This window comes from Tyto alba, unplaced genomic scaffold (assembly GCF_018691265.1).
Source record: "Tyto alba isolate M040663 unplaced genomic scaffold, T.alba_DEE_v4.0 Super-Scaffold_3, whole genome shotgun sequence".
In the NCBI taxonomy this organism is placed as follows: domain Eukaryota; kingdom Metazoa; phylum Chordata; class Aves; order Strigiformes; family Tytonidae; genus Tyto; species Tyto alba.
This window is the reverse complement of record NW_024881304.1, coordinates 20,683,934-20,697,980: the sequence shown is the minus strand read 5'-3', so window position 1 is coordinate 20,697,980 and position 14,047 is coordinate 20,683,934. Positions and strand designations below refer to the sequence as shown.

The following is a 14,047-nucleotide window of genomic DNA, read 5'->3' as shown; positions in this document are numbered from 1 at the left end:
AATCATCATCAGCACCTACCTGCTTTATGGTCATAGCATCCCTGTGATTGCCAGTCTTTTCCATTCCCCTACTCCATTATATCACAGCAGTCCTTTCACAAGTACACATACATTTGGTTGCCAATATATACTTTATTATCAAGAAAACCCTTCAGAAACCAAAATCTCAGTTTATAGAAGCATTTTCATTTTCCCTTGAGCTACCAATGGTTATTAATACATATAAAAAAGGATATTGCAGATCTTTAATTGTGCAAGTTTACATAAGAATCTTTGACAGGACTTGCAGGGCCTTCAGACAAACACGTTCATATTTCCAGTCTTTCCTCACACAAATCTCAAATTTACTTTTATGAGAACTCTGTTCATATATATACATGTATATAAGAAAAAAATGTAGTGACAAGTCAGAAATACATACTTAAACACAACACTAGGGGCAGGACACTTTAAAAGGCCAAGAAACAAAAGCAGTAACTACACAGACAAGAGAAGCAACCTTCCTAGCTAGACCACCTGACTATCATACAGCGGAAGGGCACAGGATATACAAGGTTATTGCTGCAGTGCCTATGAGCCCAGAGTGCAGAATCCTGCTATTTTTCAGTACGTAAAACCAGAAGACAGACAGCCTATGTCAAAAGAGGCTACAACATAAGACAGAATAGATGGTGAGCAAGCCAGTAAATAAGCTGCACTAGAGTCTATCCCTCTAATTTATCAGTTCTAAGCCAATTGGTAAATTCTCTCATGCACTAAGACTACTGACAAAGCTTTGTCATGATACCTAAATGCACCTTTGCCCAAGTCAATTAAAAAAAGAAAACCGCATCCCCCAAAGACACTCTTGCACACTTCTAAACACGGAATGGCATAAAGGGTCGAGAAGACTTGTGGGAAAATTACTTATCCCATAAGCAATTACAGAACAATTACTACAGAAAAGCAAACAAATGCCAAAACACAAACACCTAGGAAAGATATTATTGGGAGTCCTTGAAAAGTCCTGGCTCTTTCTATGCACCAACTGAAAAGCTCAGAGTTTCAATCCACTTGAAATACTAACAGCCAGAGATCAGAAAAGTAGAAAGGAACAGGATAGCAGTCAAAAGCTAGAGAAATGCTGAACCACCTTTAAGATGTGTGGGCAAGAGAATTTGCTAGTGAGCAGAAGCAAATCAATTTAAAATGTATTTTTTTTTTTATCCAGGAAAAATAACACACTATTTCCCTGAAGAGATCAAAATAAGCATCACTACAGAGATTTCTATATAAAGCAGAACTTTAACTGAAAGCATCCTAGTCTACTTCCTCACCATTCTATATATGCTGATTTTCCTGCTCATAAGGTAATGCTAAAAGTCAAAAGCTTCTTTATTCACGGTGGGATTCTCCTCTGGTTTATTTAGGAAGTGATAATCCATTAATGAATAGTGCACAACTGAACATAACCACTGGCAAGAAATACTAGGTGTTGTCAGAGAATTCTCTGACAAGACTGAAATACCTTTCTACGTAACCATGAACACAGCTGGTGTGAAAACAATAATCAAAAAAAATGATTAAGAGTCTGATGAAAACATTTGAGTATAGCAAATAAAGGACAAAACTAAAGATTCAGTTTAAATTTGCTTACAACCAACAGATGAACATCCCGGAGTTTAAAGCTAGACTAGCAGCAATTTATTCCCTTAGTTTATTTTACTTTAAAAGAAGGTGGGCTTTTTTGCCAAATCCTCCATTGTAAAAACACAGTGTGTTCATAGATGCTGCTCCACAAGTCATTATCCTTCATTTATAATAAGGGAAACATAGTCCTACCCTAACACCTAACCTACCTCTACAGTAAGGCTATTATGAGAACTTTGAAAATTCTTAACGGTATCTGCATTACAAAAAGATATTTACTTTAATAGTATGTTTTATGAAATTTAATAAAAAAATCTGCTTTTGAAGGTATATGCATGTCACTGTTTTAGGAATTTGAAAATTCTTCATGTTTTTAATGCTACAATAGCGAACAAACACCCAGGACACTTTTTGAAACATTTTATTTTACATATGTATTGCAAACACATATGTACACCATATACTTCAATGTTATTCACTCCAGTTTTGTGACAATAGGGCTACAATTCATAGGCATAGTCCTTCATTTCTCATATCCCTACCCCAAATAGCCAGTTTTAACAACAAGAAAAAAAAACCCAAAACCAAAACAAAAAAACCATCAGGGTGCTGACTGTGTAACTATTCAGACAACAGCAGCCCCTGTTTATGTGATTATTGCCTTCAGCTGCTCTCTCGTTCATACATTTCTTTTCAGGAGTTACTATTACTTCGTATCTTTCAGTTCTACTGTTCGTCTGACCACTCCTTGAGTTAGCTACTGTCAAAATTACCAGAATTAATAGAAACTTACTAGAAGCATTAAGATAATTTTTATAGGGGTAGGTTAAGAAATAGCTACAGTTATGACTGTGAACCAGGGTCGCGGTTTGACATACAATAGCCTCTGAAAGAGATGACCAGCACTGAAAGGTGGCAAGCTCTTAAAACTACCTCAGCCGCACCCAAACCTGGCTCACCCCTACAATCACGCATTCGGAGGCAGAACGAGCTTCGCTTACAGCTCGCTCCACTGTGAGAGCCCTCATCAGTGACCTGACTTTACAAACTTTAAGAAAACGTCAGGACAGTCTGGTAGCGGCCCTCGTGAAAGCCAGCATCAACTGCAAAGCTAACTTTGACTCTGCTTCTTTACTAGGAACCAAGACACACGTGGAACACCACCACCCACCTGTGCACACGCTAACCACCTCCAACCATTTCCCGCTGCGGGCCACAGAGGAGGCTCGCAAGCGGGAGTTACAAAGGCTCGCCTTTGAACCGGGGCAGCGTTTTCCCCTCGGTTTCGGAGGGGGGAGCCTGGGATCTGCCAGGCTGAGGTGCCGGCCCGGCGCGGGGGGCACGGCCGGAGGGGGCACGGCCGGAGCGGGGGGCACGGCCGGAGGGGGCACGGCCGGAGCGGGGGGCACGGCCGGAGGGGGCACGGCCGGAGCGGGGGGCACGGCCGGAGCGGGGCACGGCCGGAGGGGGGGGCACGGCCGGAGGGGGGGGCACGGCCGGAGCGGGGCACGGCCGGAGGGGGGGGCACGGCCGGAGCGGGGGGCACGGCCGGAGCGGAGGGCACGGCCGGAGCGGGGCACGGCCGGAGCGGGGGGCACGGCCGGAGCGGGGCACGGCCGGAGGGGGGGGCACGGCCGGAGCGGGGGGCACGGCCGGAGCGGGGCACGGCCGGAGGGGGGGGCACGGCCGGAGGGGGGGGCACGGCCGGAGCGGGGCACGGCCGGAGCGGGGGGCACGGCCGGAGCGGAGGGCACGGCCGGAGGGGGGGGCACGGCCGGAGGGGGGGGCACGGCCGGAGGGGGGGGCACGGCCGGAGGGGGGCACGGCCGGAGCGGGGCACGGCCGGAGGGGGGCACGGCCGGAGGGGGGCACGGCCGGAGCGGAGGGCACGGCCGGAGGGGGGCACGGCCGGAGCGGGCCCGCGGCGCGCTGCCCGCCGGGGCCGCGGCGCGGAGGCTCGGAGCGGCTCAGGTAGCCCCTCCCCCGCCGCCGTCCCCAGCCCCGCCCCGCGAGGGGGATGGAGGGGGCCGCGGCCGGCCCGGTGCTGGGGAGAGGAAGCGGGGAAATGCTCTGGGGCGGCGGCGGCGGCGGCCGGGGTCACGAACCCTGACCTTTCACAGGGGCACGGCACACAAAACACAACACCACCACCACCACCCCCCGCGCGGCCCCCTAATACAGACCCGGCCCCCCTTTCCCTTCGCGGACCCCCCGAGCCCCTTCACCGCTGCCGCCCTCGCGGGGGGAGGGAGGGCCGCCGCTGGGCACCGTCACCCAACACCGGCCCGCCTGGGCCAGGGTCAGGGTCGCCGCCAGGGCACGTTTGGCGCCAGTTCCTGAGGTAAAGATCGCTTTTTAAAATTGAGGCGGCCCGGTTTTCTTTCGTTGGGGCCAGGAAGAGGGAGGGGGCGCGGAGGGGGGGGGGGGGGGCGGCATCGGGGCCCTGATCGGGACACCCCCGCGAGCGGCAAAGGGGAGGGGTAACGCTCGGTTTGAGGGGAGGGGGGATTTTAAGGCTCCGGTATTTTGCTGTTAAGTGCGAGCCGGCCGTGCCGTAGGCTGGCCTGCAGCTCCTGAAGAGAGGGAGCGCCATTGGGAGGTGCTGGGCCGATCCGGTGTGGGAATCCCGTCGCGGACCCGCTGGGCTGGAATGTGGGCCGCCTGAGGTCGGAGCCGGTCCAGTCTCGGTGAGAGTAGTCTGCTGTCCGGGGGGTCGCAGGGGCGATGGTCGCGGCCGTGACGAGCTCGGGACGCGGACACAGAGAAGATGGAGTCTGAGCGGGCGGAGGCGGCGGCTTGAACCCGACCCTTTTACCTTTGCCACCGGGAGGGCGGAGGGGAGGGGGCGGCGGGTACTTTGCATACGGGGCTGAGACCGCCGCCATCTTACCGGCCGCTTCCCTACTGCCGTGCCCGGGCCTCTACTAGCCTGACATAAGGATATACCGGAGGGGAGGGGGAGGGGGGCCTAATGGCGGCGGCAGCAGCCCCGCCTGGGACTTGGCCGCCGGCCAGCGCCGCCATCTTGTGCTCAGACGCGTCCCTCGGGTGTTTTCCTTCTGACTCGAGAGGCGGGGCCGCCTGCCTTACAGGCGGTTCTCTCCGCCAATCGGTGGCGTGCGTGGGAGTGCTGCGTGTCCGATGAGGTCATTGGTCGGGACGGGAGGCGGGGGGGTGGTGGTGGTGGTATGGTCTTTACGGCGCGCGGGGCGGGAGCTGCCTGAAGGCTCGCCGGGAGCGCGCGGGCGCGGCGCGGCGCGTCAGCGGGACCCGAGCAGGCGGCGGCCAATGGGGGCGGGAGGCGAGCGCGGCGGGAAGGAGGCTGCGGCGGGAAGGAGGCTGCGGCGGGCCGGGGCTGGCCCGGCTGCTCCTGCCTGCAGCTCGGCCTTCGGCATTCTCTGCCGTATCGACTGTTGCAAGGGCTCCGGGCGGCTGCCTGCCCCGGCGACAGCGTAACGGGCTTCCGGCAGAGCCTAACCTGCGAGCCCCGCCTTTCCTGCCTCCGCCTCCAGGCTCCTGCTGAGGAGAAGGCCTGCTGCTCGAGCTAGCCGAATCAGGCACGCAATTTGAAGCACCCTGTTTCCTTAAGACAAAGGAATAATTTTCAATAAGCTTGAGTTCGGCCTTTTGCCATGTCATCCGAGTAGGGCCATACCCCTAGAATGTATCAGATGGAGTGCATGATTTTCTGTGGAGATTTCACTGCAATTTAGGGAGAGATGAATGATTTTTATGCCGTATTTTGGACAAGCAGCACATCTACGTGTACTGAGTTGGCTACTGCCCTGTTACATTGAAAATAATTTCCTGGTGCTCTGGGGGCCTCCTTTCTGTTTTTAAGTTCCACCTTTTTCATTGGTTTGCTTTAGGATTGTTTTTTGTTTGGTTGGTTGGGTTTTTGTCTGTGTGTGGTTTGTTTTGTTTTGTTTTGGTTGGTTTGTTTGTTGTTCCTTAGGAACTCTGCTGCTCGGTGGTTTTGCTAGGAAGCTGATTTTGCCTTGTGTCATGTTCTGGGAGTCAACATCATTAACAGGCTTACCTGGCATGGCTGTGTATGGTCTCTGGCCTTCCAATTGGATTTGATCAGATAGCTTCAGCTTCTTACGGTTTTGGGAAGGTCGAAAGTACAAAAACATTGGTGGATAATAACACCAGTAGGTAATCTGTCAGAGCCTTACCACAGCAAAGATTTAAATTGAGTCTTAGGTATTCTTATGAACAAAGTATCTTCAGGGCTTCCTTCATCTTAAAACACTGAGAAGACATCATGTTTTGAGCATATGGTTATCTTCCTTGCTGAATGTAAAAAGTGAATTTAAAATAAAACACTGAAAAGGAATTACTTAACAACTGAGTAACCATCCACAAACTGTAATATTAAATAAGTCTGGTGGAAATGGTTCATAAGCTTACTGTGCAAGTGGAACACTTGAATAAAAATGATAATCTGTATGAGAAACTAGCATAAGTATGATTTCCATAGGGAATGTCTCCATTTTGATTATGCATTGTTACAAATAGTCTTGCATTGGCAAAATAATTTTCACATTTAATTTACCACAATATGATTTAATATTTTTAACTGAATTTTGACATTTTCAACAATGTTAGCTTTGTAGAAGTTGCATTTGAATGGGGGGGGATGGTACTGGAGACATGCATGTGTTTTTCTGTTACATGTTTTGCTATTGTTCATAGTATTTTTAAATTTTATGTTAAATGATTGCTTTGCAAGTACCAATAGAAGATTTTCAATAAAACATCAAATGGGCCAGTATTCAGGAATGCCTTTTCATTACTTACACCTGGGTCACAATCTGAACTCTGGCTCTAATGAGAGTCACAATTAAAAACTGAATGCATGATTTTGAAATCCTAAATTTACCCTTGGAGAAACACAGGCCTGATAATGATCGTTAAAAATATACTGGAAGTGTTTTTTTCTTGTTTCTTCTGTTTCCTGTTTGCATTTTTTTTTTTTTTTTGAAACCTGAAGAGCATAAAGTTGACGGTACTGACACAGCAGGATAAACTAGTTCTGCAGTATTTTCTCCTCAGACTGAGGATACTATCACAGTATAATAAAAAAATAGTTTAGATAGTAGAAAATACATTTTAGATGTTACAATTTATTTCCCTTATTGTGCAAGATTACCATAAGAATACGGATGAACATGGCAGTTTGATGGAACGACTCAATAAAAATTTGCTCAAACCAGCATTCTTAGATTGCTGTTTCCTTGTTCAGCACATAGTGTAGAAGCAGTTTAACTGTAAAGTTTCTCTCTTGAGTTGAGGAAAGCACCTGAGAGATCTGTGGATTCCACAAACTGTGTCGGTAGTTGACACTTAAATTAGGCCTAAGCTATGAAATTAAAATTTCTTCTTCACAGCATAAATAATAGAGTAAAAACAGTATATCTGAGGTTTTGTAAAGTAAAAGAATAACTACGTGCCTAAGTTTTTTGAACAGTATGGTTCCAATATGCATGTGCATATGTACGTATATGTGTATATTATATATGTGCGTGCACACACACATGCATCCATGGTATATTTTCCTATTTGTCAGATATGTCAAACAGTATTGTAAATTATCACAAAGTTATATTGGAGCTTTCTTTAATAAGAATTAAACCCCTAACTTTTGTGCCTGATGGAAGTTGCTGGCATCTTTTCGAACAGGTTCTCTAATGATCTTGTTTCACCATGACAACCAATATGGAGGTGCTGGCTCAGCAGGTAGTGGAGACTCAGCAGGTGGCTGAGGTGAGTGACAGATGATATCACAACAGTTGGTATATGAGCTTTTGAAATGAAAAACATACTGGGGAGTCCTTGCTGTTTACAGTTAAGCATAAGGGAAACAGAAGATCTTTATAGAACAGTATTGCCTTAGACTTGGGGACAAACAAGAAAGCAGTGCAACTAATATGTGGTTTGTTTACCTTCATTCTGGTGGCCCCCATATTAGGAATGCAAGTAGGAAATTCAACATGAACTATAGAGGAACTTGGCTGTATTATGGATTGTTTAAAAAATTAATACAACAAAACTTTTGGTCATCTGATCATTAGCTTGACCATTTTGGACATGAAAGGTTTCTGCTAATTTCTTGAGTTGTCATCTAAATCCAGAACAGTGTTTGAAGTTACCTGTTTTATTTATGCATTATACTGAATTTATAGTAGGGTGATTAATGTAAATCTGGCTTTATATTTTCTGCCTACATGTATGAGAAAAAGAGCACAAAATCTATCTGAAGTGATATTAAGAGATGTCATGTCTTGATGTATATTTACCGAAGCTTGAACGTTGAACAGCTAAAAGTGTCTAAATCAACTCATAAACACTGAAACTGCGTGCAATCATGGCCATAGAAAAGCACCTATTTATCATCTTCAGTATGCAAACTTCAGTCAAAAAATAAACTAGAATTTTTGTCTGTTTAAAATTATTTTATTTAATAACCTCTACGTTTACTATGATTTGTCATATGATTACATAATTAAGGGATTTAATAAATAATAAAGGACAAGTAGGCTAAGAGACCTCTGTAGACAAGGCCACTTTTCAGCCATTAGTTTGGGGGTTTTTTTGACCTATTTAACTGAGATTACACGTGGATATTAAAAATATTTTTAGTTCAAGAAGAAGGTCTATATATGAAGGAAATATATGTGTCATTGTGTTTTCAGAAATGGATTCTAGATTCCCTGCTTAGAGCAATTTTTTTCTAAAGAATTTTGGTTCTTTTTAAATAGTGTGGAAAATGGCCTATTGGGTATCTTGGAAATGACACCTAAGGAATAGTTTCAAAAAACCCTGAAATTTCACACTGAAAACTGACAAGCGAGTTTGCACTCTAGTTTACTATACCAGGTATCAGGTTGGCAAGCTGCATTTTTTAAAAATACAAACAAACTTGGAATTAAAAACCTCTAATGGAAATACTGGCTACCTTATACTATTTTGGTAGAACTTGAGTGCTGTATCACATCTAAGGCACATAAAATATGTGACATTTGTAATTCCTCGTGCAGGAAATGCACCGTGGTAACATAGTGTGATGGTTGTATCTTGCCACTGGAGAGATCGCTCCATCTCAAGAGTGTATGAAGCTCTGTGATTTCTTCCTGGCCGGTGGGTAAATAGAGGGCTTCATCTCTTTATAGTATTCAACTCCTACGTAAATTATATGCCTGTTCACTGCATAACACCACAAAAACTTTGTTCATGGAAAAACAGTTATAAGCAGCATTATCTCATTAAGAATTAATTAATGGTATGACCATGTTAACGTTTTACCATTTCTTTATGAATGGCTGGCTGCCTGCTATTTGTGTCTTCAGTCAGATACAGTAAATACATTACTAGTTTTCTTGAAGTATGCTAAATTCTATATTTGTACTGACTGTTTCTCAGAGAAAATGTAGCATGAAACTTGGCACTGGCCTTAAAAAATGGGAGGCTTTTTTAGAATACCATGTTTTTCATCAATAAAAATTAAAAGGAAGGGGAGAGAGTCATTAATCATACACTGAATTTTAAGTTATGAATGATGAGAGATGAGTTGCAAACAGGATAACAATGCAAATATTGGCAGGTTTAGTTATAACTTAATATCTTTTTCTATATAATTGCCACGTATATAATATATGGGTTTATTGCGAATTACAATGCTAAGCACCAAATCAGACTCATGCAAGTAGGCCGTATGTTGTTTTTCTTTCTTGAGCAATAGTTTATCAGGTTTGTTTTCCATGAAACTGTGAATGTAGCACAGAAATTACTGAGCACGTTCCAGTATTGCATGTATTTTTGTACTTATTCTATTTTTAGGTCTTTGCAAAACTGTCCTTATAATACTTTCAAATGGTTTCACTGCTGTTGCTTACTTCTGCTTTATAGAAGTGTTGCTTGTTGCATTTTTTCCAAATGTGTATTTCTGAACAGATGGGGTGAGAGTGTTCCATTTCTAGTGTCTGCAGTTGCCTTTACTCACAGTTCATGAGATTGGAGAAGAGGGAACAGCTAGAGGATTCAGAGGGAATTTTGACAAATCCTCCTCATTCTGCATAGCTTTTGAAAAGCATAAAAAATACTTTAGTCTTAATGCAAAAATAGGTATCACTGCTTTTCTCGAGTATTTATTTAATACTGGCACTGTGCAATGTATCAGTGGCCCAGGTTCAGTCCCAGCACCAACTTAGATTTGATTTGAATATTGTTTAAGAAAAATGTATTTGGTTATGAAGTAGAGATGTATTGCCTGTGTAGAGACCTAGTTTTTAATGCAACCTTTTTAAACACAACTGTCACTTTAGGGAAGAAGAAGGGCAATTTCCTCTTTTCAACATCAGCTCTGATGTGACCAGGAAGGAACTTCTAGTAGTTGCTAAAACTGTCCCCCTCTGACTCCATGACAGCCACAAACTATTCCCAGTGCATCCTTTTTCTCTGTCAGAGGCTGTAGGAAGAGAGCACAGAAGATTACTCTATTGAGCCCTGTGCTTACTGGGATCTCATTTACATCGGCATTGCTGGAGGATTTCAGTTGCTTTCAGTTCCCTCAGTGTCCTGATAACAACCTGTCAAAACCTTGGACTTTTCTGAAAGTACGTTTTGCCACAGGAAAAAATACTGTTTGTCACATAAAGTATTTTCTTGACCCTCTTCAGATCTCTTTGACACATTACATCATAAGTAGTAATGCAGTCCTTTGCTGACTGGTCCAAAGCAGACGATTGTCCATGCTATGTTACTTGTCTTCAGCTCCTATCTTCCAGCGGTATACCAGAAGTACACTTGGCATGTTTCATGAAATTGTGTTCTCCCAGTCTGCCAACATGTAACTACTGTTCGCAATGCGAATGCTAAAATGAAAATATCAGTTGCGTCCTTATGGACTTTTAAGGAAATCACACAGTAGCTAAGCATGAAATGGTTTAATCTGTACCAGAATAGGACTGGTTAGTGCTGTGAATCTGAAAACTGCTTAGAGAGATACGAGTCTTTGCAAGTCCTAAAATTATGTTTAATGCTGACTGATTGTTTTTTCTTCTTTTCCCTTCCCTCCAGTTGATACAGATCAACTGTACACATTACATGTGTACACATTACCGGACATATCAGCAAACGTGTACATAAAAAATGTAGTTTTGCTAATGTGATTACATCAGCAAAAATTCCAGTGCAAGATACAGTCCAGGTCTTCTGCAAGCACAAGCCAGAGGTCACAAGCATTCTTACAGTGACATTTTCAATAAGTAAACTACATACAACAAAAATAAGACTCTAAGTAGAATGATAGATATCTGAACTAATTTCTGAATAGTGTTTCCTGTGAAAATCAGTAGGTACAGTAATTTCAGAATTTCTCATTAAGAGGCCCTCTGTTACATTAAACATAAAACGTACTCTCATAAGCATTGTTGTCATTGTTGAACTATTAGAAGCTCTGAAGCTGTAAACCACTAATTTTGCTTTGCTATGGATGTTTATTATGGTAGCATAGTTGATGTCCTATAAAAATAAGAGTGAAGGCCTTTGTGGCCGTAATATTTCTGTGTAGCATATAGTACTAGAGAAAGGTCCATCAAAAAAAGAATTACCAGGCCCTGAAAATCTAGTATCACTCTTAGTTAAAGATGCATTTCATGTATTCTACATTTCTTGCTCGAGTCTTTGAGATTTTGTGGTTGACTTAGTTGTGACAAAGCTGTTAACTACATTAGTAACTACTAACATTAGTAAGACTATATTACTAGTTACTAATGGTAACTATTGTAACTAATATAGTAGTACAATATTGTAACTATAGTAGTAGTAATGTTGTAACTAGTGTACTAATAGTGGTAACTGCATCAGTACACTACTGTTGATCTCGTATTTTATTTCAAATTTCAAATACTTTGCTAGCTTTTGTTTCAGGAAACAAGCAACTTTTAGTCTTTTTTTTTTGTTTTTTACTACATATTTTTATATCACTTCTGCTTAAGTGTTGCAAGGATTCTGCCTTCTTTTTGCAATACAGCTATTTCAACCCTTAGAGTTGGGAAGTGTAGTTCTGAACAGAGGGGTATGTAATGATAAAGCATTATTATATTCAGGATTTATTTTTTGTCCCAAGGAAGACTAATTGAGTTTTGTAAATGTCTTTCCTGAATGAAATGGACAAAGAAAAGCCTATAGTGACATGGTTAAGAGTGGTGTCAGATCATAAGCACAAGGAAAATCCAACTAAAATTTCACTGGGTTTTCTCATGTCTTGGGTGTAATACTTTCCCCTACACTAGATGACAGTTAAGCTAACATTTACATTGTGCCCATGCTGTAAATACACTCCTGTAGTTACACTAATTATTCATAGATACTATTTTTAGAGAATTGTCCTGTAAGTAATTGTATTTTCTATCAAGTAAACAACCTAAAATCAATGGTGAGCACATTTCTGTGCTAAGATTAGGAGTCCTTGAAGTTAAAAGAAAACACCAGTGCTACTTAAAGACACGTAGGTCATGCATTTGTTGCATAAGGCTTTGCAGCGAAAGTTCACTGCATTAAAGTTTACTATTGTAAAACTTGTCAAGTACATGCTCATTTTTTGCAAAATTTTACATACCATAACCTTAACAAATTTCAGTTTCTGAGAATTTAAAAACAGTTTCTGTTTTCACCCATTTGTCAGCCTTCAGTGCAGCCTCATACAAATGTTTTGTTATGGAATTTAAACTACTTAATCACATGTGTGTCATGAACTTACTGTAAGAATTCTTAAGTCTTTTAGGACTGATAATGATACTTCATATTTGAGGGCCTTGGACTAATTTAGAAAGGCCTATGTTCCTTTAAATACATTAGTTTAATGAACTTCAGGGCTAAAGATGCTCCATGGGGAATGTGGTGGATTTTCCTTTCAATTGTACTGATTTGAAAATAATTCAAGATACAGGCGAACTCTTTTCTCAGATTCCGTTTTGCAGTTTTACAGTTCACAGAGAGTGATCGGGTTGAGGAGCTTGAGAACAGGGAGGAGGAAAGCTTGATAATATGGGACTATCTTGCCCAGGTGAAATTAATCTTACTACTAGACAAACTCCTTCAGCAGCTGGCAAAACAGCAGGAACACGTCAATTCTGCTTCCTTGGTTACAGGGAATGATAGTGCACTTGACCTTCAGAGGAACAGGGTCACAGAGTGCATTTTAAAACAATAGTGGCTGCTTTCTGTGATTGGAATCCTTAGTAATGGAGACTGGACAAAAATATCTGTAATCTGACTAAAAGTGACCTTGACATTTCTCATGGATTGTTTTGCCCTCAGATGTTTGCTGAGGAAAAATGTAAATAAGACTGCAGGAAGAATTTGACACTGTAAGTACTAGAGTCTGTACAGTGTACAGCTAGGGAGCTCTAGGAAGGAAACAGTACTAAGTGTATTAAAGCATATTGTTTTCCCCTGTTTCTTAAAATAAGTGTATTTGTTTTTTGTGTAGGGAAATCAGGGGGTTTAGAGGTATTTTTAAAATTATATATTTGGTTTTTTTCTGACTATGTCTAACTCACAGTGTTAGTGGTTACTTTTAAGTAATTGTTGATAAAGGCTCTGTAAAATGTGGTGCGCTGAAGTTTTCTATGATATAAGGCCTGCTTTCTTTCCTCATCTCTTGAAGTCTCATTTGAGACTTTCCAGTCTTAAAAGAGATTAAAGTGTATTTAAGTTTTTAAAATATATTTTAGAATTACAGAAATGTACCATCATCAACTTTGGAGGACTAGGTTTTTGCATGTACAGCTTCCAAATCAGTTGCTTTAAACATGATAGAGGTTTTATCTTGTCATGTTTCTTCTGAACAACAGAATAGAAAAGTCAGTGGTATGTTTAATGCTGTAAGTGAACCTAATATAATGCTAAATTATATTGTCATTGAGATATGAGTACTTACGAGCCATTTGCTTTCATAATACTTTGATTCCATTTATTTGGGAGTCTAACTAATGATAATTTAATTTCTCCTATAGTATTTCTATAGCTGTCTGAAGTTAACCTTTTAAATCTCTGATAGAATGCTTTTAGTGTTGCATATTTTTGGACTGTTACTTTTTTTTTTTCTTCGCTTTTTTTTTTTTTCTATTTTTACCTAAGAAGTCAAATTTGGTGCAGTTGACCAGGTAGGACCATAATAAACCATCACATATTTATTTATTCTGATCCTTTGTAGGTGTGTGACTGCTTAAAGTAGAAATTCAGCTTTCAAACAAAATGACAGAAGTTTATATTTTTTTTTCCTCACTCTTGTAAATATGTTCCCTTTTTTCATTTGATTTATTTACCATGGTGGTGTTTCTGCTGTCAACCAATAGCATGTGTATTCAGTCTGGAAAATAAACTTGAGGTTTTTAGCAGCAGTCAGAAA

The 14,047-nt window shown here is 42.3% G+C and overlaps 1 protein-coding gene across 9 annotated transcripts in view; it reads left to right on the top strand.

The window, feature by feature from the left end:
• The first annotated feature begins 3,572 nt into the window (after positions 1-3,572).
• The window catches only part of NR2C2 (nuclear receptor subfamily 2 group C member 2), a 47,529-nt gene continuing 37,054 nt past the window's right edge, over positions 3,573-14,047 (top strand). For 4 of the 9 annotated variants that reach the window (XR_006165940.1, XR_006165938.1, XM_042799371.1 and 1 more), the window contains exons 1-2: positions 3,573-4,316; positions 7,315-7,398. Coding sequence is in view for 2 of the 9 variants with exons in the window: in XM_042799371.1 (XP_042655305.1) it covers positions 7,339-7,398 (60 nt within the window). In the remaining 7 variants the exon portion in view is untranslated. Of the gene's footprint in view, positions 4,317-7,314; positions 7,399-8,672; positions 8,773-12,984; positions 13,005-14,047 lie in introns of those variants that run through there. The other 5 variants (XR_006165942.1, XR_006165941.1, XR_006165939.1 and 2 more) reach the window with 5 other exon arrangements.